At 42.3% G+C, this 26,377-nt stretch overlaps 2 protein-coding genes across 5 annotated transcripts in view; one reads left to right on the top strand and one right to left on the bottom strand.

Moving 5' to 3' along the window:
- The window catches only part of NUSAP1 (nucleolar and spindle associated protein 1), a 47,194-nt gene extending 33,966 nt beyond the window's left edge, over positions 1-13,228 (bottom strand). For 3 of the 4 annotated variants that reach the window (XR_004965840.1, XM_036297826.1, XM_036297818.1), the window contains exons 1-5: positions 12,879-13,228; positions 10,143-10,211; positions 4,486-4,629; positions 626-785; positions 473-502 (exon numbers count right to left, since the gene is read on the bottom strand). Coding sequence is in view for 3 of the 4 variants with exons in the window: in XM_036297826.1 (XP_036153719.1) it covers positions 473-502; positions 626-785; positions 4,486-4,629; positions 10,143-10,211; positions 12,879-12,971 (496 nt within the window). In the remaining variant the exon portion in view is untranslated. The remainder of the gene's footprint in view (positions 1-472; positions 503-625; positions 786-4,485; positions 4,630-10,142; positions 10,212-12,878) is intronic. The other variant, XM_036297836.1, reaches the window with a different exon arrangement.
- A 21-nt stretch (positions 13,229-13,249) lies between these two features.
- OIP5 (Opa interacting protein 5) lies at positions 13,250-21,866 on the top strand. The gene is made up of 5 exons (XM_036297881.1): positions 13,250-13,661; positions 13,900-13,966; positions 15,311-15,433; positions 17,066-17,147; positions 21,309-21,866. Exons 1-5 carry the CDS (start codon positions 13,268-13,270, stop codon positions 21,402-21,404), a joined length of 762 nt encoding a protein of 253 aa, XP_036153774.1. The 5' UTR covers positions 13,250-13,267; the 3' UTR covers positions 21,405-21,866.
- Positions 21,867-26,377: the final 4,511 nt, after the last annotated feature.

Here is a 26,377-nt window from a genome sequence, read left to right as displayed (position 1 = left end):
GAACCTGGGACCTTTCAGTCCGCAGGCCGACACTCTATCCACTGAGCCAAACCGGTTTTGGCTGGTGTCCTTTTTTAAATCCTCAACTGAGGATATTTCCCCCATTGATTTTTGAAAGTGGAAGGGAAGGGACAGATGGAGAGAGATAGAGAAACATTGATATCAGGGAGACACATTGATTGGTTGCCTCCCACTCATGCTCCAACCAGGGATGAGGATTGAGCCTACAACACAGGTACATGCCCTTGACCAGAATTGAACACAGGACCCTCCTACTCTGCGGGCTGATGCTCTATTCACTGAGCTAAACCAGCTAGGGCAAGACTAGTGTCCTTTAAGACAGAGAGAATGCCATAAAACAGACTAATTTAGATGCAAGCCAAGAAACACAGGATCAATTGCCACCACTAAATGTTAGACTAGGCCAGGCCAGATTCTATCCAGGGTCTAGAAGGAGAATGGGCATACTGACACCTTGATTTCAGACTTCCAGCCTCCAGAGCTGTAAGAGAATAAATGTGTTATTTTAAGCCACCCAATTTGTAGCACTTCATTACAGCAATCATAGGAATCTAAGGCACATGCTGCCCTAGTAGTTCTGGGTTTTTTTAGTTACTTGGCATACCATTTATTCCGCTATTTCCTGAGGACACTGCATTCTCGTTTCCTTGTCTCTCATCTGGTGGAGATGGAACTTCTGCAACAGGTGTGAGAGCCTGGTTTTCCTGCTTTTCTTGATTCTGGAACTCAGTGGGATCACTTGTTTTTATCTCTGAATGATCCTGCTACAAATGGAAAAAGGAAATAAATGATTTAAATAATAAATAAGGGAGAAAACCAAGATGGCGGCATAGGTAAACACCTGAAATTAATGCCTTGCACAACCACTTCAAAAATACAACTAAAAGACAAAATGGACATCATCCAGAACCACAGGAAGGCTGGCTGAGTGGAAATTCTACAACTAGAAGGAAAGAGAAAAGCACACTGAGACTCAGAGGAGGTGCGGAAGTGCAGAGATACTGAGGTGCACGCTGCAAGGGCTGGCAACTGAGGACACGGCTGTCTTTTTGAATCGGGAGGGAGTCACAAGCCCCCGACTGCTCGGAACTCCAGTTCCGGGTGAGTCTCTGGGGACCCAGACTAATACAGGGAGAAACTGGACTGTCTGGCAGTGGGCAGAACTGGGAACTCGAGGGCAGCTTTCTCTCAAAGGTGCTTGCAGAGATTACCGGGACACTGAGACACGAGGCCCCATTAGGGAAGGGCTGGGAATCAGCCATAGTTGCTTGCCCCGCCCTGTTGATTCCCTGAAACCCCACCCCACCCAAGCTGAGAGCAGAGGCTTTTGCATATGAATGCCCTGGCCCTTTGAATCTGAAAATTACCTAACAAACTGCAGCTGGGCCTGACAGACCCAGAACTTCCAAGAGAAGGCCCAAGACCCCACAGCAGCTTGCATTGCTTCACAGCTGGGCCTCATTTGGGCTCCTCCAAACCCCAAACAAGGAAGGGGAATCTGCAGATCTCCTTGGAGCTCCTGCTGGGTAGCCTCAGGCAGAGGCTAAATTAGCACCTCCTTAGATCCAAGAGCCAGTGTACCCAGTGGTCAGAGTGGGACCATCCAATTACAACTCCTCAGATCCATAAGGGACACACTCAAGGGGCAGACTCAATGAGCACCAAAGCTCCACTGAAGCAAGTCTTGCCTCATAAGGGTGTCTTCAGCACAGAAGTTCTCCCACCGTAGACACAGCTGATTCTCACAGCCAATTGGCCTGGAGGTCAATTCCTCCCAATGATACCTACAACAATCAAGGCTTAACTACAACAAGACTGTGCACAAAGCCCACAAGGGGGTGCACCAAGAGTGTCCACCTCAGGTAATTGGGGAGGCTGAGCCACTGGGCCCTATAGGACACCTAGCACACAAAGCCACTCTACCAACACAGGGAAGTATAAAAAATGCGGAGACAAAGAAACAGGTGACAAATGACAGAAATGGAAGAAAGCAAATGACTGGATATAGAGTTCAAAACCACACTTTTAAGGTGTTTCAAGAACTTTCTAAATACCGCTGATAAATTTAGTAAGACCCTCAAAAAGACTGGTGAGACCACCGATAAATGTAGTGAGACCTTCAAAAAAATCTAGTAAGACCCTTGAGGTTATGAAAAAGGACCAACTAGAAATTAAGCATACACTGACTGAAATAAAGGATATTATGCAGAGTTCCAACAGCAGACTAGAGGATCGCAAGAATTAAGTCAAAGATTTGAAATACGAAGAAGCAAAAAACACCGAATTGGAAAAGCAAAATGAAAAAAGAATCCAAAAATACGAAGATAGTGTAAGGAGCCTCTGGGACAACTTCAAGTGTACCAACATCCAAATTATAGGGGTGCCAGAAGAAGAGAGAGAGCAAGATATTGAAAACCTATTTGGAGAAATAATGACAGAAAACTTCCCCTACCTGGTGAAAGAAATAGACTTACAGGTCCAGGAAGCGCAGAGAACCCCAAACAAAAGGAATCCAAAGAGGACCACACCAAGACACATCATAATTAAAATGCCAAGAGCAAAAGACAAAGAGAGAATCCTAAAAGCAGCAATAGAAAGACAGTCAGTTACCTACAAGGGAGTACCCATACGACTGTCAACTGATTTCTCAACAGAAACTTTGCAGGCCAGAAGGGAGTAGCAAGAAATATTCAAAGTGATGAATGCCAAGAACCTACAACCAAGATTAATTTATCCAGCAAAGCTATCATTCAGAATTGAAGGCCAGATAAAGAGCTTCACAGATAAGGAAAAGCTAAAGGAGTTCATCACCACCAAACCAGCATTATATGAAATGCTGAAAGGTATCCTTTAAGAAGAGGAAGAAGAAGAAAAAGGTAAAGATACAAATTATGAACAATAAATACACATCTATCAACAAGTGAATCTAAAAGTCAAGTGAATAAATAATCTGATGAACAGAATATACTGGTGATTATAATAGAATCAGGGGCATAGAAAGGGAGTGGACTGACTATTCTTGGGGGGGACAGGGGTGTGGGGGATGCAGGAAGAGACTGGACAAAAATCGTGCATGTATGGATAAGAACACTGCGGGAGGTGGGAGGGGGTGAGGGCAGAGGGTGGGGAGGGAACCGGGTGGAGGGGAGCTATGGGAAAAAAAGAGGAACAACTGTAATAATCTGAACAATAAAGATTTAATTAAAAAAAAAATAAATAAAGTAGCACTATAAAAAAAATAAATAATAAATAAGAAGTCATCACATTTGAAAGTTGCTAAGAGGGTACATACATCTTAAAAGAAAAATATTTTTGTAACTATATATGGTGATGGATATGAACTAGAATTATGATGCTCATTTCCCAATGCATACAAAAATCGATTGAATCATTCAATTGTACACCTGAAACTAAATTAATCTTATATGCCAATGATATCTCAATTTAAAAATATGCCATTAAAAATTGAAAACATTGTTTATAGTCAGATATTTAAAAAAAGAAGTAATCACTACCTTCAAAAGATGAATACCAAGCCCTAGCTGGTTTGGCTTAGTAGATAGAGTTTTGGCCTGTGGACTGAAGAGTCCCAGGTTCAATTATGGTTAAGGGCATGTACCACGGTTGCAGGCTTCTCGTTGGCTTGGGCCCTGGTCAGGGCAGGTGCTGGAGGCAACCAATCGATGTTTTTCTGTCTTTACCCCTCTCTTCCACTATGTCTAAATATCAATAAAAAAATAAATGAATGCTTAAAAAAAAAAAAGATGAGTACCTAGCTGAGGGGGAAAGTTGTTAAAGTAGAATAAGATTTCGATTGGCAGGTTTGGTTCTCTGCCCCATCAAGTGTCACAAGAGTGTGAATCAGGAACTAGGAGATACTAGGGACCATTGAAAGGCATAAATGGTAAGATTAACTCTTTTAGGGACGAGAAACTAACACTAAGAGACCCCGATAGGCTACCAACTAAGGGACTGTACAAAGCTAGCAAATAAATACTAGGGCTAAGCATTGTAAAAATTGTTTGAATGAAAGGATAATATAATCAGAGTCCTCTCAAAGCAAGTGAGGGAAGCCCCTGCAATCATCTGACCTTGCTGCTATAAGACTAAGAATAGTGTGACCACCAGGTCTAAGACAGGCTAGGAAAGAGGGGGGAAAATCATATTTAATGTCAGTTTCTTTCCTTCGTATTTACTACACCTCACTTAAGAAACTCTTAATGAAGGTTTGTATTTCTTCAATAAATATTTACTCTCTTATAGACTTAACAAGTGCTTCCTGAGTGCAAGCGTCCGGGGCAAGGTGATGAGCAGCCTAGATTTGGGGTTGTGCATTCATGGAGCTTACAACACACAGTGTTTACCACTACCGATAGCATAAGAGAATTGACAAAAAATTCCCTAAGAATATGCCAATTTTGGCACAGGTGGTGGCTTATTTTCAATTTGCACACCTCCATTTACCTGGGAGTCAGGATTGCTGTGGACAGTCCTACGCCTTCTCCTTTTCTTAGTGACATGACCAGCTGGTTCCCACTCAGCTTGTTTCTGACTGCTGATCTGCAGCTCAGTCTCATCACAAGAGGATGCAGAAGTTTGGCTTTCATCCTGAAAAGAGATATATTAATCTACCATGTCCTCTGTATAGAGGCATAATACTCAGAAAGAATGAGCATTTAAACTGAATAAAAAACATATATTACGTCCAACCAGTGTGGCTCAGTGGTTGGGCGTTGACCTGGCAACCAGGAGGTCACAGTGCACATCCCTGGGTTGCGGTAGGGGGCATGCAGGAGGCAGCAGATCAATGATTCTCTCTCACCATTGATGTTTCTATTTCTTTCTCCCTCTCCCTTCTTCTTGAAAATCAATAAAAATATATTATATAAAAAAATATATGCCGAAACCAGTTTGGCTCAGTGGATAGAGCGTCGGCTTGCAGACTGAAAGGTCCCAGGTTCGATTCCGGTCAAGGGCATGTACCTGGGTTGCGGGCACATCCCCAGTAGGAGATGTGCAGGAGGCAGCTGACCGATGTTTCTCTCTCATCGATGTTTCTAACTCTCTATCTCTCTCCCTTCCTTTCTGTAAAAAATCAATAAAATATATTAAAATACATATATATATATATATATATATATATATATATACCCTGACCAGTTTGGCTCAGTGGCTAGAGCGTCGGCCTGTAGACTGAGGAGTTCCAGGTTCGATTCCGGTTGGGGGCATGTGCCTTGGTTGTGGGCACATCTCCAGTGGGGGGTGTGCAGGAGGCAGCTGATCGATGTTTCTCTCTCATCGATGTTTTTAACTCTCTATCCCTCTCCCTTCCTCTCTGTAAAAAATCAATAAAATATATTAAAAAATATATATATATAATGGATGCCTGGCATTCTGTTAAAAAAAAGTGCATGAATTTATTGAATATATGCTATATACTAGGCAGTACCCTATAACTAATAATAATTACAGCTAATATCACAACTTTATTGAACTGTTTACCTTGATTATCTCATTTATTTCTCAAAGCTATGAGATAGGTAATATTATCCACAGTGCACAGATGGGGAAACGGGGGCTTAGAGAGTCCAAAGCAACTTGTCAAAGGTGAAAATAAGGAGTAAAGTAAGGACAGTACTTCTCTACCATAAACTAAAAGTAAAGAGCTACATTGTCAAAACAGTGCAGAACAGGTGACCAGAACATCTCAAACAGACCTGCTTATATACTAAATCATTGTGTGATAATGGTTACACCTCATATTTGTTGGGGAAGGTTGGATTCATTATTCAACAGGTGATGCTGAGAAAATTGTTTTTAATACTTTTTTTTTTGGGGGGGGGGGGACAATGAACCTTGATCATTTTCTCACACCAAAATGAAATCTGAATGTATTAGAAATTTAAATGTAAAAGATGAAAAGATAAAAGCACTAGAAAATACTCACATGAGGGGAGGCTTTTTTACTTGTAGACTATTAAAGGAAAGGTTTGGTTTGTTTTTGGTGCTTTTCTAATTTTTTTATTCATAAGTTCTAATTTTTAAAAATAAACTAATTAAAAACATGTACATATGGCCAAAAAAAAAAAATACTAAAGAGATTATAATGAAAAGCAGTTGGTTCTCTGCCTACCTTTCCTATTTCCCAAGCTTAATTTCAGGTGGCTACTTATATATCACCGGTGATTTGCTGATGAGATATTCACTTATATTTTCTTTTTTTCCCACTTACATTTCCAATAGCTGTATTTAGTGCCTATCATGTGCTACAATTTGTCTCATTTGTATCCCTCACCTCCCCATGTTCTTCCTAACAGAGTCATACCACTTTAATCACTCAGATACCTTTGCAGCTTTAAATATGCTAAAGACCTTAAATCTTGTTCCACAACTATATACATCTACTTGTAAACTGCAGATCCCTACACTTCCCTTCCCCTCTCAATTTCTGTCCTCTATTCTCTTTAAGCATCCAAGTTGATAACATTTACAGATTATGTAATCTTAACTGAATCATCTGTGCCTTTTCTGTGTAGCTTGATTCTAAGTTATTGATAAATAAGTTATTGTAAGACTTTATAAAACAAAAAAATTTTGTTTTCTGTATCATCTTTGTTTTATTTAGGGTAATTTTTTTTTAATTGATTTTAGAGAGAAAGAAACATCAGTTTGTTGTTCCACTTATGATTAATTGGTTCATTTTTTTAAAACATTTTTTTTAATTGATTTCAGAGAGGAAGGGAGAGGGGGAGAGTGATAGAAACATTAATGAGAGAGAATCACTGATTAGCTGCCTCCTACATGCCCCCCACTGAGTTGGGATCGAGCTGACTGGGAATCAACCTGTGATCTTCCGGTTCAGGTTCATCGGTGGATATGCAACTACTGAGCACCCCAGCCAGGCTATTGGTTGATTCTTGTATGTGCCCTGAGGGATGAAACCTACAACCTTGGTGTTTGGGGATGATGAGCTAACCAACGGAGCTACCCAGCCAGAGCCTAGGGCAGCCGTGGGCAAACTACGGCCAGTGGGCCGGATCTGCCCGTTTGAAATGAATAAAACTAAAAAAAAAAAAAAAAAAAAAAGATGGTACCCTTTTATGTAATGATGTTTACTTTGAATTTATATTAGTTCACACAAACACTCCATCCATGCTTTTGTTCCGGCCCTCCGGTCCAGTTTAAGAACCCATTGTGGCCCTCGAGTCAAAAAGTTTGCCCACCCCTGGCCTAGGGTCATTTTTTTCTTTTCCTTAAACTCTGACTACAGGCTTTCCTCAAATGCCTATGACTATTGGTCGTTTTTTCATATTTCAGAGCAAAAACCTCATTAGGAGTTTGAATGTGAGTGCTCGTTATCTGGTGGAATCTTGATCTAGTAGGTTCCTTAGGAGGAGGCTATGGTGCTGGGGATCCTTGATTGCCAGAAGCCCTTTGCTTGATAACCATTTACTTTCCTTGCAGAGAAACCTTCTAATATTTTAGCCGCACATGGAAGTGGGGGATAGACTGCTTTGTATCCTGACTTTTCAGTCCATTTCACTATAATACCTGGACCCCACCCTCTGAGAGTGATTTAGTGGGCCTGGGTTTTAGTGAGGCCTATATACCAATATTTTTAAAAATAATTCTCCCCAAATGATTTTCCCACACAACCTGGATTGAGAACCATAGTATAAAGTAAATGTGTTGGGCTCTAGCTGGTTTGGCTCTGTAGATAGAGCGTCGGGCTGCCGACTGAAGCATCCCAGGTTCGATTCTGGTCAAAGGCACATGCCCAGGTTGCAGGCTCAATCCCCAGTGAGGGGTGCGCAGGAGGCAGCTGATCAATGTTTCCTGCTCATCATTGATGTTCTATCTCTCTTTCCCTCTCCTTTCCTCTCTGAAATCGATAAAAAAATATAAATAAATAAAGTAAATGTGTTGGGAGTGAAAGAATAAGGAGGCTTCCACTTAGAGAGTGGAAGGTTTTAGTCAGAGGTGAAATATTACCAACTAGTATAGTTCCAAGGGATATAAAGTCCAGAATATGCTCAATGAAATGGATGGCTGATGAATAGCAGAAACGAAAGTCATAGGAGTTAAGGAACCAGGAGATAAGGGTGTAAGAGACATCCAGATGAACCTCTGAATTCACCCCAAATAAGGTCAGGACATGAGGTGATGAGGAAGACAAGTGACAGTGAACATCAGAAAGCAACAGGAAGGCCAACAGATAAGAAATGAGAATAGGTGAGCATAACTTCAAAGGAGCAGGGATACTTATATGAGAGTAGAAAGATACTATCTGGATCTGACTTCCCAACTCCACGAATAGTTGTGGGGAAGACAGTGAAAAGAAAAAGAAGAAATTTTCCACTATAAAAGTGGTACCTTCGGGTTACACCATGTATTACTGGATATACAGATACTTTTAAAGTGGTTATTCACGCCACCCTCTAATCCAGCCCCCATAGTAGCACTTCACAGTATAGGTGCTATAGCTGGTTTAGAAGCCTGTTAGCACAACTCTCAGAGATGTCTTGCTTTAACCCCACACCTTAACCATGGTATGTTAGACGGGAGGCCAACAGTGATAGCGATGTGTTCATTCCTGAATGCGCCATGCCTAACTATAACAGACTTGTCTAAATCCAAGGCCCGGCAGGCGTGGCTCAGTGGCTGAGTGTCCTATGAACCAGGAGGTCATGGTTCAATTCCCGGTCAGGGCACATGCCTGGATTGTGGGCTTGATTCCCAATAGGGGACATGCTGGAGGCAGCTGATCAATGATTCTCTCTCATCATTGATGTTTCTATCTTTCTCTTCCTCTCCATTCCTCTCTGAAATTTAAAAAAAAAAAAAAAAGACCAAAGAGGCACACAGCCAGACTCATCTACATCTAGAGCTGCTCCAATTCATAGTTAAGGCTGACCTCTAGTGGGAGAATAAGGCTTCCATTAGGTCTGATGTCACACTCACTCAGATATGATCCACACCTGGGCATTCCCCAGGTAATGATTTGGGGGTCTGGAAGCTTACTCGTTTGTCTATCCTTGGGGACATTAATGATCTCTTTGCCATGTATTTGGATTGTGCTGACTCCTGTAGTCTTAGATAAATAAACGTTTTGTCCGTCAGGTTTTTCTACCAATCTAAGCTCAAGATTGATAGATTCACCACTTAGGAATTCTCTATCTGACTGAATGATGACTAGCATCCTGCTCTTGTGTAACTTTTTAAAAAAGAATGGCTCCTGAGATGCTGAATTTAAAATATGATAGATCATTTTAAATTTAGTTTATCAATTACTATCCAAAGTAAATAAGGATTTCAGATAGCACTATAATCATGTATCCTTAATCATTTAAACACACACACACACAAATGAAATTATTTAGTTGATGTAAAAACTATTAATTCTTTTTTGTTGTCTATTTTTAGTTAATTAAAACCCGGAATCAAAGGAATTTTAAATGTTTATAACTTGGAATACAGCTACAGAGAGTATACAGTCAGAGAAGAGGAAGTTAGATTTTCAGTTCATGTTTATATTCATTTCCAGATACATAACAGATGCTCTCCAAGGCTCAGTTCCATAAGGCCTTTCAACACTTTCCCTATTTCAAGGCCCCAATGAAGCCTTCACTGATCCTTTCAGGCGGCATGCCCTCTCAGAAATCTGTGGTGTAGATTTAAAGCAGCCAAGACAACCTCTGCCATCAGCAGTGCTTTACAATTTGCTACAAGCCTCTTTCACTCAGAACAGGGAAACTAAGAATCAAGGAGTCTGAGTTTTCTCAGGTGATACACAAGAAAATGACAAAGTTGCTACTTAACCTGGGTTTTTCTGACTTTGAATCTAGTTCCTTCCCTACTCATATCAAGTTATCTCTTACAACTTTTGGCAACTGCATAGTTAACTTTTGCAATTGTACAAGAACATCTTATTCAACAGATTACTTGCTGCAAGGCACTTTCACCATTTACAACCAATAGTTTTTATGAAAGGACTCACCATAACCAATCATGATCTTTTTGGTAATAAACACTATGTCTTAAAAGACATCACTAATTATGCGTATCATTCATTTCTAAACATGATTGTTTTGCTAAACAGGTGATGAAAAAACCTTACTTACCTGATTTCCATTTTCTCTTCTTGCTTCCCGTTTCAGGTGGGCTTTCAAGGCTTTTAGCAGCTTGTCTGCCTGCAGGAAAGTTAAAGTTCTTAACAGTAGAGCCAAAAATCAAATAAGCAAGACAGATACATTGAACATTTCTTTCTGTTCTTGTATTCATCAAATGTCCTTTGAGCAGTGGGCTCTGGGAATAAAATAAAGGCGGAAACAGAACTGGTCCCGGCCCTCACAGACTTCACAGCAGTGAGGTCAGACAAGGAAAGGCAAGGACAGCGCAGTGGGGTCAGTGCCAGCATGAGGAAGCTCAGGATGTTGTGAGAGAACACAGCTGGGCTTGCCATTAGGGTAGAGACTTCAGCATGTTATCAGACTGGTGTAACTGTTACATTTTTTTAAAATAACTAAATCTTGTTAATTTCTTGGAGCAATTTATTCATTTTTGCTATGTACTTGGAATTTAAAAAGGCAATTGATTTAAGGAGCTCCTGGGCTGCACCAACTATAAATAATTTAAAATATTTTAATTATGGAAAATTTCAAATACATACAAAAGTAGAGACTAGTGTAATGGACCCCCATGTTACAACCCCCAAGGACTTCATAGCAAATCCAAGGCATCTAACATTTCACCTTTAAATACTTGGTATTACCAAGAGATAAGGACTTACTAGTAAAAAAATAACAAACATAGCCACAATACCATTATCATACTGAATACAATGAACAATATCTAGAATTTAATACCTAGTCTAAATTTAATTTTCTCCATGTCAAAGGTGTTTTTTCATAATTGGCTATGATAAAGCCTTGTACGATCAAATTTGCCTGAGAATTGTACCTCTCAACAAATATTTGACACCTACTATGTGCCAGATATTGTGTGCAAGGCAGGCAATGGGGTCTATAGTAAAAAATACTGTACTACTCCACCTCTATGAAAACAGATGATTAATTAACTACCTCAGATCAGGTGCCTCAAGAGACAATGATGGGTGGGACTTTCAGAAAAAGATCTAAACTTGCAATAGCTCTTTAGAGATCCAAGTGGTTGTGAGGCCTTATTGTTAGAGCACTGAACTCAGGTAGAAACCTCTTCTGTAAATTCTTGCTATCCTGTGGTGCACTGCCAAAAAGTAGGTGTCAATAACAGTCTGAATAAATACTCAGCATCTCCTATATAAAATGTACTGACTTAGTAGTACTGTGAAGGCTTCCAAGGTGGAAGGATGAAAAGATCCCAGTTCAAGGAACTTAACTTTTAGTAGAGAAGATAACACACACACACACACACAGCCAGAGTACAAGGTGGAAGCCTGCAAGGCTCAGAGACAGTACTTAAAATTAAACTGTTTCAAAGCACAGAGGGCTCCTGGGGTTACTGGGGTGGTGGACCTGTGGCTAAGGAAATGAAGAGGAGGGGATGGGGCATCAAGTCAGCGACGACAGTTCAGTGGGACCGTGATAGAGAGGAGGGGAGTTGCAGGGCTGGGTGGAAAAGATGAAGGGATTAAGCAAAATCCAAAAGAAAACAAAACTCAGATAGACAACAGTATGGTGATTACCAGAGGGAAAAGGAGGAATTGGGGAGATAGAAGAGGGTCTGGGGAGGTAAAGGCTGATGAAAGGAGACTCAATTTGGGGTGGTGAACACACAATATACAGATGATGTATCACAGAATTGTACACCTGAAGACTATTTAATTTTATTAACCAATGTCACCCCAGTAAATTAAATAAAAAGGGGAAAAGAAGAATAAATGGAAATGATTCATGCAGATAAAGAAGACAAGAGGAAGGAGGTGATCTGAGGCCGAAGGGTCAAAATTAGCAAAGGAAATAAGATGGGCAAAGGTACCAAGTTCTGATGCAGTCTTAGATAAAAGATTCTAGCCAGATTGCAAAAAACCTAAGGTATTCAGCTTTGTTTACGAAGTATTAGGGAACCATTAAACATCATAGCTCAGAAGTATCTCCAAAGACACTCCTTTATTATTCTGCCACGACAGATACCTGAGCACTGATTATTTTGTTTAAACTATTTAAAGGCCATAAGAACAAATCTCCAGAGTATACATTAGCATTATATGAGAAAATGCCACTAGAATCTAATACAGAAACCCAATCTCAAACTGAATCTCCACCTTTCCCTCCAACATTTTGCAGCCTCAGAGTCAAAGACCTTACTGGTTTGGAAACACTATCACAATAGTGATTAATAAATGAACGATCATTCCAGATCAAGGCTGAGTTATAAAAATGTGTCCATAGGGATGGTCCCTTAAAAACCATCCTTTCCTCCAGGTCCCCCAATAAAGTATTAAGAGATTCTGGGTGCTATTACAAATTATATAAGTGCTCCTATGTTGAATTTTCCAAAAGCCAAGGCAGTTATTTTCGCGACTGCCTACCAATTAATGGGCATTAGAGCGTTCCTTGAGCTTTCTGGGCCTGCATTTCGTAATTGATGCCCTGGGAAGTAGCACAGCGTATTTCCAATAAAACCAAACCAAACAAAACCTTTTGAAGCCGAGGCCTATGGGAGCCCCCAGAAAAGTCAGCCTCAAAATCAGGTGAAGAATATGGTTCCCCTTCCGCCCCACTTTTGCAGTTGAAAGGATACTCGAGACCATACCTACTCCCTCACCCCAGGGGCCCGCTCGGTCCCTCCCCACCGCTTCTCCGCAAGGCCGCTCAGCCTGCCCCACCCGCTACCGTTCGGTACCGCCCGCTCCTTACCCTCAGGTTAGCCCGGAGGCCCAGACTCTTGGCCAAGTTCTGCAAGTCACTGTACTTGAAGGAGTCCAGCTCCTCGAGGGAGGGGACGGTCATCCCGACCTGCAATCCAGGTAACCAGGCGAAGTACCCTCCAAACTCGGCGCGCGGTTCAAAACTCAGGCGCACTACAGTCGTTGACCCAGCCAAGATTTATACACAGTTTAAATTAAGAATGCTGCACTTCCATTGGTTAAAAATGTACCGAAGGCGGGGTTTCCTGGATCTGACCAATAGAAAGGCTGATCCCCTCAGCAAACGCACATTCTATCCCACCCCTCACCGATGCTTCGGAGCCGAAGGGCGTGTCCAGGCCGCGCCTGCGCTGCAGGGCCCCGGGCTCGCGGCGTCCAATGAAGACGCAGGACCCGTGTTTGGGGCGGGTCCTGGTGCTCGTTCGAAATCCCGGCGGCGGCGGTCGCGGGAAGATGGCTGCTCGGCTGCGGCGGCATCGCTCTCGGTATGCAGAGCTGCGGGAGGCTGACTGTTGTGATGGCACTAAGACAGCTGACGGATCCTCTTTTACGACTTCCATGGAGTGGGACACGCAGGTGGTGAAGGGGTCCTCGCCGCTCGGTTCCGCAGGGCTGGGGACGGAGGAGCCGCCTTCCGGCCCGCGGCTGCCGGCCTGGCTGCGGCCCGAGAGGTGCGCGGTGTTCCAGTGCGCGCGATGCCACGCCGTGCTCGCCGACTCGGTGCACCTCGCCTGGGACCTCTCGCGGGCCCTCGGGGCCGTGGTCTTCTCCAGTGAGTGCGGGCGGCGTCTGGGGAAGGCGGAGGGGGCCCCGGGTGGGGAGGCCCCGGGTGGGGTGGCCGAGAGCCGGTTGGGGAAGAAAACGGAATGAATATCTGGAAATTGGGGGAAACTGTTCTTGATTATTGTGGCCATGATGAGCCTGTCTGGAGGAGTAGGTTTTCCCTTCAAGGCCGCACAGGTACTGGTTCTGACCGCTTTTTTTTTTTTTTTTTTTTAAATTCTTCACAGGGGTTACAAATAACGTTGTTTTGGAAGCGCCCTTCCTGGTTGGCATTGAAGGTTTACTCAAAGGCAGGTACGTGCTGAGTCTCCTGATCGGTCTCCAGTCCTGACTTAATGATTCCGAGGAGCGATCTTGCGCTGGAAGAAAAGTGTATTCCGCCCATACCGTGTATTGGAAGTATGTTCCTTTTACCTGTTTGACTTCTGCGAACTTGAAGCAATAATCGATGGAAAAGCTGTATTTGTGGATAGATTTTAAGATCTCTTTGAGGGCCACATATCCCTAGTGGCTTGTGCAAGTAGAGTGAGGCTAAGAAGGTATGTCTAGGAGAGGAAAAGGGAGAAAATTATGTTGTTGTTGCTTTGTTTGTTTTTGTTAATGCTCACCCGAGGATATTTTTCCATTGGTTTTTATTTATTTTTTTAAATGTATTTTATTTATTTTATTTTTTAAAATATATGTTATTGCCCTAACCGGTTTGATAGAGCGTCGGCCTGTGGACCGAAAGGTCCCAGGTTTGATTCTGGTCAAGGGCATGTACCTTGGTTGCAGGCACATCCCCAGTAGGGGGTGTGCAGGAGGCAGCTGATCGATGTTTCTCTCTCATCGATGTTTCTAACTCTCTATCCCTCTCCCTTCCTCTCTGTAAAAAATCAATAAAATATATTTTTTAAAAAAAAGTTTTTTGTTTTATCTGCACAATAAAAATCCTGATTTGAATTCTATTAATAAATTGTTTAGTAAGCCCAGGTCAACTTGATTTTGTCATGGTAGCTAATTTAAATAGTTTTATATGTTTAAATGTTAATCTGATTAGTTAGCTCTCTTTCTGCTTTTCAGATGTAAATTACTTTTCTTAGTTCTGCATCCATGATTTCTGTTGTGGCCAGAATACACAAGGTTATCTGTAATCTAGGGTGTAATCATATTAAAGTCTGAGTTAACCTTTCTTTTTTTTTTCTTTTTTTAAATATATATATATTATTGATTGTTTGGGGATGTGCCCGCAACCAAGGTACATGCCCCTGACCGGAATCGAACCTGGGACCTTTCAGTCCACAGGACGACGCTCTATCCACTGAGCCAAACTGGTTAGGGCTTTTTAATATATTTTTATTGATTTCAGAGAGGAAGGGAGAGATAGAAACATCAATGAGGAGAGAGACTCATTGATCGGCTGCCTCCTGCATGAGCCCATAACCTGGGCATGTGCCCCTGACCGGAATTGAACCTGGGACCCTTCAGTCTGCAGGGCAACGCTCTATCCACTGAGCCAAACCTGCTAGGGCTAAGTTAAACTTTCTTGAATGTGACATTCCTATTATAGCATAGTTCTTAGGAATGCATTCATATGCTGGTTATCTTGTATTTACAGATTTTCTTTCTTACCCGTATTCTGTGTTTTTTCCCCTCCAGCACTTACAACCTTTTATTCTGTAGTTCTTGTGGGGTTCCCATTGGTTTCCATCTGTATTCTACCCATGCTGCCCTGGCTGCATTGAAAGGTCACTTCTGCCTTTCCAGTGACAAAATGGAATGGTGAGTAGACTTACTCTTTTTTTAAAATTGATTTTTAGAAAGAAATATTGATGTGAGAAGAAAACATCAATTGGCTGCTTCCTGCATGCCCCCTACCAGGGATGGAGCCTGTAACCCAGGCATGTGTCTTGATCGGAAATCGAACTGGCAACGCTTCTTGTGCACAGGAGGACTCCTAACAAACTGAGCCACACCAGCCAGAGCGACATAGATGTTCCTTTTTTTTTTTTTTTAATATATTTCTTTATTGATTTCAGAGAGGAAGGAAGAGGGAGAGAGAGATAGAAACATCAATGATGAGAGAGAATCATTGATTGGCTGCCTCCTGCACGCCCCTAACTGGGGATTGAGCCCGAAACCTGGGCATGTGCCCTTGGCCAGAATTGAACCTGGGACCCTTCAGTCCGCAGGCCAACGCTCTATCCACTGAGCCAAACTGGCTAGGGCTAGATGTTCTTTATCAAATAAGTCTTATAAGATCTTCCAGAAAAGGCAAAATGTTCACACCACAGAAGATGTTCAAGTCAGGCACTGTCTCATAAAAAAGATTTTAGCTTTCTCTCTTTCCCTCCCTTCCTCTCTCTGTGATCAATTAAAAAAAAAAAAAAAGTCCTGGCCTATGTGTCTCAGTCAGTTGGAGCATCATCCTGTACACCAAAAGGTGTAGGCTTCTATTCCTGGTCAGGGCACATACCAGGTTTCGGGTTTCTCTCTCTCTCTCTCTCTCTCTCTCTCTCTCTTTCTCTCTGTCTCTTTCTCTTTCTCTTTCTCTTTCTCTTTCTCTTTCTCTTTCTCTTTCTCTTTCTCTTTCTCTTTCTCTTTCTCTTTCTCTTCCTCTTCCTCTTCCTCTCTTGAAATCAATAAAAGTCTATAAAAAAAAAGAATCAGTGAATGTATAAATAGGTGGAGCAACAAATCAATGTTTCTCTCTCTCAAAATCAATAGGTTAAAAAAATGTCTTTTCTTGATCATTAAAAACAAAAGAACAAAAATTGCCATTGATGACCTAGTTTGTGCCAGGAGCTATGCTTACCTCACTAAGTTCATAAGATAGAAAACCGAGACTCAGAGAGATAGAGGAGCTGAGATTTGAATCCATGGGAAGTATGGGAATAAAAGGAATGATCTTTTATTAGCACTATGTCACATGATCACCTAAGCTAGGACAGCAAGTATGTGACAGTAGGGAATAAGATTGCCATAATTGGCTTAGAACAGTTATGGTTCATCTTCTAGGACTGGGCACACTGCTGTCCTAAACAAAATTCTGTTAATACCAAAGAACTGAGGAATAGCTCTGGGTAGCCAACAGATAGTTATTTTTCATAATGTGACTCTGTTTCTTCTAGCTGTGCTCCATGATCTAATGGAGTGTGAAGCTTATACTCACCAGGATTATTCCTATCACCCTTATTTTTTTTCTAGTTTTTCCTGGGTTAATTTTATCTCATGTATTCCTGATTGGCAAGGGGTGGGATGAGGACAGTGTCTCTCTGATGATTTGTTACTTGATAATTTGTTTTTTCTACAAAATACAGGCTGTCTTTGCTTGACAGATATTGCTTTATAGGGCAAGTTTGCTTCATTGATCATTTTAACTGGTCTAATAATAATTTTCTATTTTCTCTCTAGCTATCTCTTAAAAACAAAAGCCATAGTAAATGCATCTGAGATGGATATTCACAACATGCCTCTACCAGAAAAGATTGCAGAGGTAACATTTCATGATTGTTGTGTATTCTTTAATCTAGACAACTCCTGATAATTTGTAACAATGAACTTGGGAATGATGAAATGATATGATACTCCAACAATTTTTTTAATGGATTTTTTTTTTTTCTAAAGAGGGAGGAAGGGGAAGAGAGACATGGATGTGCAAGAGATACATCAGTTGGCTTCCTCCCACACACCCTGAGTGGGGATCTAACCCCCAACCCAGGTACTACATGCCCCGACCGGGAATCGAACCTGGGACTCTTTGGTGCACAGGATGACATGCCAACAAACCAAGCCACACGGCACCAGGCTAATTAAAAATTCTTTCTTCTTCTTTTTTTTTTTTTTTTTTTTAAATATATATTTTATTGATTTTTACAGAGAGGAAGGGAGAGGGATAGAGAGTTAGAAACATCGATCAGCTGCCTCCTGCACACTCCCCACTGGGGATGTGCCCGCAACCAAGGTACATGCCCTTGACTGGAATCGAACCTGGGACCCTTGAGTCCGCAGGCCGACGCTCTATCCGCTGAGCCAAACCAGCTAGGCTCTTTCTTCTTTTTAATACTCACCCAAGGATATGTTTTTATTGATTTTAGAGAGAGAGGAAAAGAGAGAGAGAGAGAAACATTGATGTGCAAGAAACACATCAGTCAGTCCCTCTGTACACACCCTGACCTGGGATTGAACCTGCAACCTGGGTATGTGCCCTAACCGGGAATCAGACCTGCCACCTTTCGGTGCATGGGACAACACTCCAACCAACTGAGCCATTCAGCCAGGGCAGGCTTTGTTTTCTTTTTTTTTTTTAATATATTTTATTGATTTTTTACAGAGATGAAGGGAGAGAGATAGCGAGTTAGAAACATCGATGAGAGAGAAACATCGATCAGCTGCCTCCTGCACACCCTCCACTGGGGATGTGCCCGCAACCCAGGTACATGCCCTTGACCGGAATCGAACCTGGGACCTTTCAGTCCTCAAGCCGACGCTCTATCCACTGAGCCAAACCGGTTTTGGCAGGCTTTGTTTTCTTATCTATTTAGCCATCCTGTTTTTTGATTGGAGCAGTTAACCATTTACATTTAAAGTAATTATTGATATGTGTATGTAGTTATTGCCATTTTATTATTGATTCCCCCTTCCCCCTCAAAGAAGTCCCTTTAATATTTCTTATAATACTGGTTTGGTGATGATGAATTCCTTCAGCTTTTTCTTGTCTGGGAAGAGCTGGCTATTTGAACTGTGTGGGAATGTTCAACTCTAAAGGTACTGCCCAAAACAATGGAGATTTTTGCTAGTAAGCAATTAAAAGGAAGCTGGTAGTTCTATGAGAGCAAGAAGCTAAACCTTAGACTAGTTTATGAGAGAATCGGGGAAATAAGCCAAGAGCAGGCCTCCTGGAGCTGGAACAGAAAAGGGCTGGCTTTAATAAAGGTTATCCCTAACTGAGTGTCTGGATTTAATTGGATTAGACTATGGAGCAATTTATGTCCCAGGGCATTGTCGAAAACAATAGAGCAATCAGCCAGCAGTTAGTGGAAGTTAATAGCTGGGTGTGATGCTAATGGAGGCAGACAGCCTACAAAGAGATCATGGGAAGAGACAGAGAGAGCCTTGCTAAAACCAGTCATCCCAAGGCTATGTTCTCTGAGGAGTGACAGGCTGCACACTGGGAGGGAAACAAGCATCAATAAAATAGCCAACTTTCTAAACAGATGAGCAAACCACCACTATAGGAAGGGATGTGTGTCCTGTTTAGTATCCAGACTTGCTACAATGTATTATCTAAACTGTCCATTAAATAGATAAATAAATTGTCCATTTTCAATAAAAAATTAGACACACAAAGAAAAGTATGCCCAATACACAGGATAAAAAGTAGATATCCGAGCCCTAGCTCAGAGGTCCTCAAACTTTTTAAACGGGGCCAGTTCACTGTCCCTCAGATATTCCACACATGCGCACTGCGGGCCCGGGACGAGTCGGCTGCTAAGCAGGACAGACAGCGGTGGCAAAAACACCCGGCGGGCCGGATAAATGTTTTCAGCGGGCCACATGTGGCCCGCGGGCCGTAGTTTGAGGACCCCTGCCCTAGCTGGTTTGGCTCAGTGGATAGAGTGTCATCCTGTGGACTGAAGGGGCCCAGGTTCGGTTTTGGTCAAAGGCATGTGCCTTGGTTGCTCGATCCCCGGCTCTGGTCAGGGTTGTGTGGGAGGCAACCAATCAATATGTCTCTCTCACATCGATGTTTCTTTCTCTGTCTCTCCCTTCCACTCTCTAAAAATCAATGGAAAAATATCCTTGGGTGATAATTAACAACAACAAAAACGTAGACATCAGACACTGCCTTTTAAAGTACCCAAATATTAGACTTAGAAGAAAAAGCCTACAAAGCCGCTAATATAAATATGTCCAAAACTAAAGAAAAGTATGCTTAAAGAAGTAAAGGAAAGGCATGATGACAGTCTCTTCAAATAGAGGTTATCCCTAAAGAGAGAGAAATTATAATTAAAGAAATAATCCTGTGAGTTGAAAAGTACAAACACTGACATGAAAGTCACTAGATGTGCGCAACGGATTTGAACTGGCCAACGAAAGAATCAGCAAACTTAGAGATATGCATTGATAACCTTATGCAATCTGAAGAAGAGAGAAAAAAGAAAAATGAACTGAGCCTATAAGAGACCTATAGGACACATCAAGCACACCTAAATAAGCTTTATTGATGAGAGCACAAAAAAGGAGAGAAAGAAAGAAGGAGAAAAAATGTTCAGGGAGATATGGTTAAACATTTTTCAAGCTTGATGGAAAGCATTAATCTACATATTTGAAACCTCAACAAGGTCAGGAAGGATAAATGCAGAGAGATCAGCCCTGACTGGTTTGGCTCAGTGGATAGAGCATCAGCCTACAGACTCAAGGGTCCCAGGTTCGATTCTGGTCAAGGAGGCAGCTGATCGATGTTTCTAACTCTCTACCCTTCTCCCTTCCTCTCTGTAAAAAATCAATAAAATATATATATTTAAAAATGCAGAGAGATCAGTATACCTCAGCACATCATAGATAAAACGCTGGAATATAGTTAGACAAAGTGAAATCTCTTAAAAGCAAAAGAAAAATGATTGATCATGTCCAGGAGCACCCCAGTAAGAATTACCTGTTTAAGAAAAATTTTCTGATAAATTTTGTATATTTTTTATATCTTGAATCATAAAAAATAGATTTAGTGTACCGTGCAAATTATGGAAATAAGGTTTATTTTGTTACCCATGACTTCAACAGAAAACATCCATTTTTCTGTATTCCATGATAAGTTTATTTTTATTTATGAGTCTAAGTACATGTTGTATGCTGAAGAACACTAAATTTGGTTCTAAATACAACTATTCTACGGTGAAAGAACTATTGAAAATTATCGAATTGCAACAAATATCTCTTCTAAACCTGACAACTAGAGCTACTTCTGAAGACCATTATAATATTAAAGAAAGGCATTTTTTTTTTACTATGAACAAAGAGTTAGAAAAAAAGATATAATCTTGCCACTAGAAAAGGAGAGGACTAACTGATGCTTCTGTCTCCACAGGCTCTCTTACCCACTTTATTCTTTTTTTTTTTTTTTTTAAATATATTTATTGATTTTTTACAGAGGAAGAGAGAGGGATAGAGAGTTAGAAACATCGATGAGAGAGACACATCGACCAGCTGCTTCCTGCACACCTCCCACTGGTGATGTGCCTGCAACCAAGGTACATGCCCTTGACCGGAATCGAACCTGGGACCTTTCAGTCTGCAGGCTGGCGCTCTATCCATTGAGCCAAACAGGTTAGGGCCCCACTTTATTCTTGTCTTCCTTCCCAATTTTTGGGGTTTAAACCTGGTGATAGATGTAGGAAGGAGGAAGATAAAAGTAGCAATGGCTAGTCTCTTTTCATGTGAAATATTATATCTGAGGATCTTATTGTACTCTTTGTTGCATAAACTTCTTTTAGAAAGAGAACAAATGTATTAATGAAATGTGTTGAGAAATTGCCAGCTCCCAATCACTAGCTTGAATTTGAAGTGATTTCTAGAATCAGTAAATTAAGAGGTAGATGCCCTGATATGTGTGTGTGTGTGTGTGTGTGTGTGTGTGTGTGTGTATTTCTCTTCCCAGATAAAAGAGAAGATAATATTAACACATAATCACTTAAGTTCATTGATGAAGATGCTGAAGGAAGTGACTCCTGACCAGTCCAACACAGAAAACTGATCTAGAACCAGAGCTTGAGTATCAGGGTCAGACCTTACTGCCATCTTCAAAGACAGGTGCTGTTCGATCGTTTCTTGAGAAAGATCAACTTCAAGAATGGACAGGAAATGTGGTTTATTACGTTTACATCTAGGCTGATTTTCCATATGATTTGTGAAGCTGTTTATAGAAGGTGGGAAATGAAGGAGCTCTCTGGCCAAGATTCATATCTATTTGATTTCAGAAATTATTTTAGCTCTCTTATCAGTTTCCTAGTCATTTCTGAAAACACCTTTAACTGCACATTTAGGGATTAAGGGGCAATGTGCCATGAATGACCTTATCTTAAGAAATATATGGTAATAAAGTTGTACTTAATGTTGACTATTGTGATTCCTACATGGAGCAGTTATATGAATAGTTGTAACCAAGAATTAACATTTCAGTTAAGCAATAAAGGTTTTATATTCTGCATTTTCTCAAGGTTATAGTCAGCCCTGTGTTTTATTAAAATCTGTAAATAAATTCCGTGTTTTCACTTCTTACCGAGCTTTCATTACGGCTTAGAGCAGCCTGTTTCAGGGGAGGGGCTGCTGGTGCCAGCCGTGAGCTGTAAATCCACAGATACTGTTTGGAGAGAGAGAGCGAGCTCTGCAACCCCCCCTGCCCCCCCCCTTCCTCCTTCCCCCTTCCCCTGCTCCCTCTTTCCTTTCTCAAGAGAAGCGGCACGTTCCTACTCCCCTCCAGTTCCCCCCCTTTACTCCTGGGAGAGACAATGCACCCACAGCCCCTCCCCCTGATCTCTTAGTTGTGCTTCCTCTCTCCTTATAAAAACCTCTGCCTGCACTGAGATTTTAACATGGGTGTTTGTTTTTTAATATATTTTTATTGATTTCAGAGAGGAAGGGAAAGGGAGAGAGAGAGAGAGAAACATCAATGATGAGAGAGAATCACTGATCAACCACCTCCTGCACGCCCCTCACTTGGGGATCGAGCCCGAAACCCGGGCATGTGACCTCGACTGGAATCAAACCTGGGACCCTTGAGTCCGCAGTTTGACGCTCTATCCACTGAGCAAAACCAGCTAGGGCTTAAGATGGGTTTTTGAGGACAGAAGTCCCCCTATCCCTATCTTCCTGAGTTACTGACAACTTGAATAAGCCACTTGCCTTCTCATAACCACCTATCTCAATGAGTTTGATTTTTAAAGCAGGAGGCAGTGGGACCTGAGTGAGGGTCATTTTCTTGTATACTAAGTATCATTTTTTTTAATGTAAAGTACAAATACATATTCTATAGGCAATATTCAATAAGTTAGATGATACACATTTTTCTCTTTTCAGTTGGAAACAGCTTAAGGTAATGAAAGAAAGGAATAAGCCCTAACGGGTTTGGCTCACTGGATAGAGCATTGGCTTGGGGACTGAAGGGTCCCAGATTTGATTCCGGTTAAGGGCATGTACCTTGGTTGCAGGCACATCCCCAGTAGGGGGTGTGCAGGAGGCAGCTGATTGATGTTTCTCTCTCATCGATGTTCCTAACTATCCCTCTCCCTTCCTCTCTGTAAAAAATCAATAAAATAGCTACACTATGAAAAGACAAAGATGCTAATTGACTGTACCTTCGCTACACTCATCAGCCAATCAGAAGAGTATGCAAATTAACCAAACAAAGATGGCCGTTAAATTTGCATACTGCAGGCAGATCCCGCTACGCCACCCCACCCAGGCAGGCGACAGCAAGATCCCAAGCCACCCCTACCCCAGTGTGGCATCCAGGCCTGCCATCTGCGATCAAGGGAGATGGGGCAGGCACCATGGGATCGGGTGTGCCATCTGCCACCAGGGAGTGGGCCTAAGCCAGCAGGTGGTTATCTCCCGAGGAGTCCCAGACTGTGAGAGGGTACAGGTTGGGCTGAGGGACTCCACCCCCGCCAGTGCACAAATTTTTGTGCACCGGGCCTCTAGTATTTAAAAAAGAAAGGAATAAGAAAACATGCACTGAAATGCAGTGGGGTTTTTTTTTGTTGTTTTTTTTTCATATATTGCTTTACATAGCACTTTGGCCCATTGCACTTGTAATAAGGGTTTAAAGAAAAGAGACATAGAGTTATAAGCACAGTAACTGAACTAGTCTGGGGGGTTGAGGAAGTGAAGTTTCAGCAGTGGTCTGAATGAAAAACAGGAATTAATAATGTGGTGGAGGGAACAGCCAGTGCAAAGGTCCTGTGAGGCCCTTAAAAGGCCTTCAGGAGTTCTGGTGGCCAGAGACAAGAAGGTGCAAGGCCATACTGGACTGCAGAAGGATGTTTGCTTATCCCAAGAACAGTGGGAAACCCTTGAACTTTAAAGGAGGAGGCCTATGACAGGATCAAATTATCTCTTTTTGTAAATATATTTTTATTGATTTCAAAGGCAGAGGGAGAAACATCAGTGATAAGAGAATCATTGATTGGCTGCCTCCTGCATGCCCCCTACTGGGGATTGAGCCCACAACCTGGGCATGTGCCCTTAACCAAATTGAACCTGGGACCCTTCAGTGCACAGGCTGACACTCTATCCATTGAGCCAAACTGGATAGGGCCAAATTTTCTTTTTCAAAACCTCATTATGGTTGTCCTGTGGAGAATTGGTGGGAGGGGTGGCAATCTACCACTAAAGAGGAGCTAACACTAGCACAGTCAAGAGATGATATAGCCAAGTGGTGGTGCATAGAGAAGTTAACTTGGTTCGGGTGTAGCTAGATTTTTTTTTATTCCCTACCTGAGGATATGCTTATTGACTTTAGAGCGAGAGGGAGGGAGAGAGGGAAACACATCGATGTGAGAGAGAACATTGGTTTACTTCTATAAGTGCCCTGACCTAAAACCTAGATATGTGCCCCCACTGGAATCAAACCAGCAACCTTGTGGCACTCAAGTCGATGCTCCAACCCAGCCACAACTGCCAGGGCCTAAAAGTGTGGTTTCTTTTGTTGTTTTGTTAATCCTCACCCAAGGATATTTTTCCATTGATTTTTGGAGGAGACAGAGAAACATCCATGTGAGAGAGACACATCAATTACCTCCCACATGTGCCCCCGACTGGGACTGGGGATCAAGTTTGCAACCAAGGTATGTGTGCTTGACCAGAATAGAACCCAGGACCCTTCAGTCTGAGGGCTGTTGCTCTATCCACTGACCCAAACTGGCTTAGGGCAATCTACATATATAAAAGTCTAAGCAACCAAATGACTGGTTGACCGGTTGCTATGTCATGCACTGACCAAAGGAGCCAGACGCTCAACACAGTAACGGCCCCCTGGTGGTCAGTGCACTCCCACAGCCAACCTCTCATGGCTAGCCAACCTCCCTTGGCCCCGGTCACCGGCCAGGCCGAGGGACCCCACCCATGGAGAAATTTGTGCGCCAGGCCTCTATTCCCATATAATGAAAGCCTAATATGCAAATTGTTCCCTCGACTGCTCATTATGATGTGCGCTGAACACCAGGGGATGGCACGGAACATGGCAGGCGTCGGTGACACGGTGCTGGCAGCATGCGGCAGTAGAGGCGGTGACGGGCCCCAATGAGAGTGGGACCATGGTGGGATGGTGGAGCAGGTAAGCAGGCTGCACCAGGCCAAGGCAGGTGTGAGCAGGGATCTGATTGTTGGCTCCCAGGTGCTGAGGGAGCTGGGTGGGAGGGGTAGGGGGCTCGACCCTAATAGATAACCCTGCAGGCAGGTGATGGGACAGCATCAGGCCAAGGCGGGGTGCCAGGAGGGGCTGCGACAGACCCTACCTGTACACAAATTCGTGTACCAGTGGGGTCCCTCGGCCTGGCCTGCAGGATTGGGCAGAAACTGGCTCTCCGACATCCCCTGAGGGGTCCTGGGCTGCAAGAGGGCACAGGCCTGGCCAAGGATCCCCACTGGTGCACAATTGTGGCCAGGGAGGGACGCAGGAGGTTGGCCAGCCAGGGAGGGACTGCGGGAGTGCTCCAGGGCGTGTCCAGCTCATCTTGCTCAGTCCCAATCAGCTAATCCCAGTAGCAAGCTAACTTACTGGTCGGAGCGTCTGCCACCTGGTGGTCAGTGCATGTCATAGTGAGCGGTTGAGTGACCTTAGCATATCATTAGCATATTACATTTTGATTGGTCGAGCTGCTGACCCGACACTTATATTAGGCTTTTTTTTTTTTTTTTTTTAAATATGTTTTATTGATTTTTTACAGAGAGGAAGGGAGAGAGATAGTTAGAAACATAGATGAGAGAGAAACATCGATCAGCCACCTCCTGCACATCTCCCACTGGGGATGTGCCCGCAACCCAGGTACATGCCCTTGACCGGAATCGAACCTAGGACCTTTCAGTCCACAGACCCGACGCTCTATCCACTGAGCCAAACCGGTTTCGGCCTTATATTAGGCTTTTATTATATAGACTAGCAGGTTCTTTCCATTTTATACTACATAAAGGATGTTTCTCTTTAAAAATAAGTTTAAAATGTTGAAAACTGATTTGCTTTATGCTTTTGAGTGGCAAAATTTGATTCTGTAAGCAAGGGTGAAGCCTCTGGCAACAAACTACCATAAAATTAATGCTATATTGAATCATCCTGGGGTTTTTGTTAAATGTGTGTAGATCTGCCTCAATATATTTCCTTTAAATCAAAAGACTGTTCTTATGCAGCTATTTTCTTTAACCTTTGGATTTACCATTTAGGTAGCCTTTTAATAATAAAAAAAAAAATGCTTGAACTTGACATCAAATTAACCTGGCTGGTTTTAAAAGGATTTCCTTTTTTCTAAATTATAGGCTCAACTCTAGAAAAATATGCAGATATAGATGTGTGACAAAATAAAGGGTGTACACTTCCCTTTTCATTTTTCAGAGGCATAATATAGCATGCTGGTAAGTGGGCATGCTCTGGAGTCCCCCAAAAAATATATATATATTATGGACTTCAGAGAGGAAATATATATATATATATATATATATATATATATATATATA

This window comes from Myotis myotis, unplaced genomic scaffold (genome assembly GCF_014108235.1).
Source record: "Myotis myotis isolate mMyoMyo1 unplaced genomic scaffold, mMyoMyo1.p scaffold_m19_p_1, whole genome shotgun sequence".
NCBI lineage: Eukaryota > Metazoa > Chordata > Mammalia > Chiroptera > Vespertilionidae > Myotis > Myotis myotis.
The sequence above is the reverse complement of the archived record's forward strand: the minus strand, read 5'-3'. Positions and strand labels throughout refer to the sequence as shown.

Excerpts from the sequence above, each read along its gene's own strand:
- OIP5 (XM_036297881.1), top strand. The coding sequence starts at position 13,268 with ATGAAGACGCAGGACCCGTGTTTGGGGCGGGTCCTGGTGCTCGTTCGA. Across the intron at positions 13,662-13,899 it reads CGGGGCCGTGGTCTTCTCCA|GGGTTACAAATAACGTTGTT; the intron begins GTGAGTGCGGGC and ends AATTCTTCACAG. Across the intron at positions 15,434-17,065 it reads TCCAGTGACAAAATGGAATG|CTATCTCTTAAAAACAAAAG; the intron begins GTGAGTAGACTT and ends TTTTCTCTCTAG.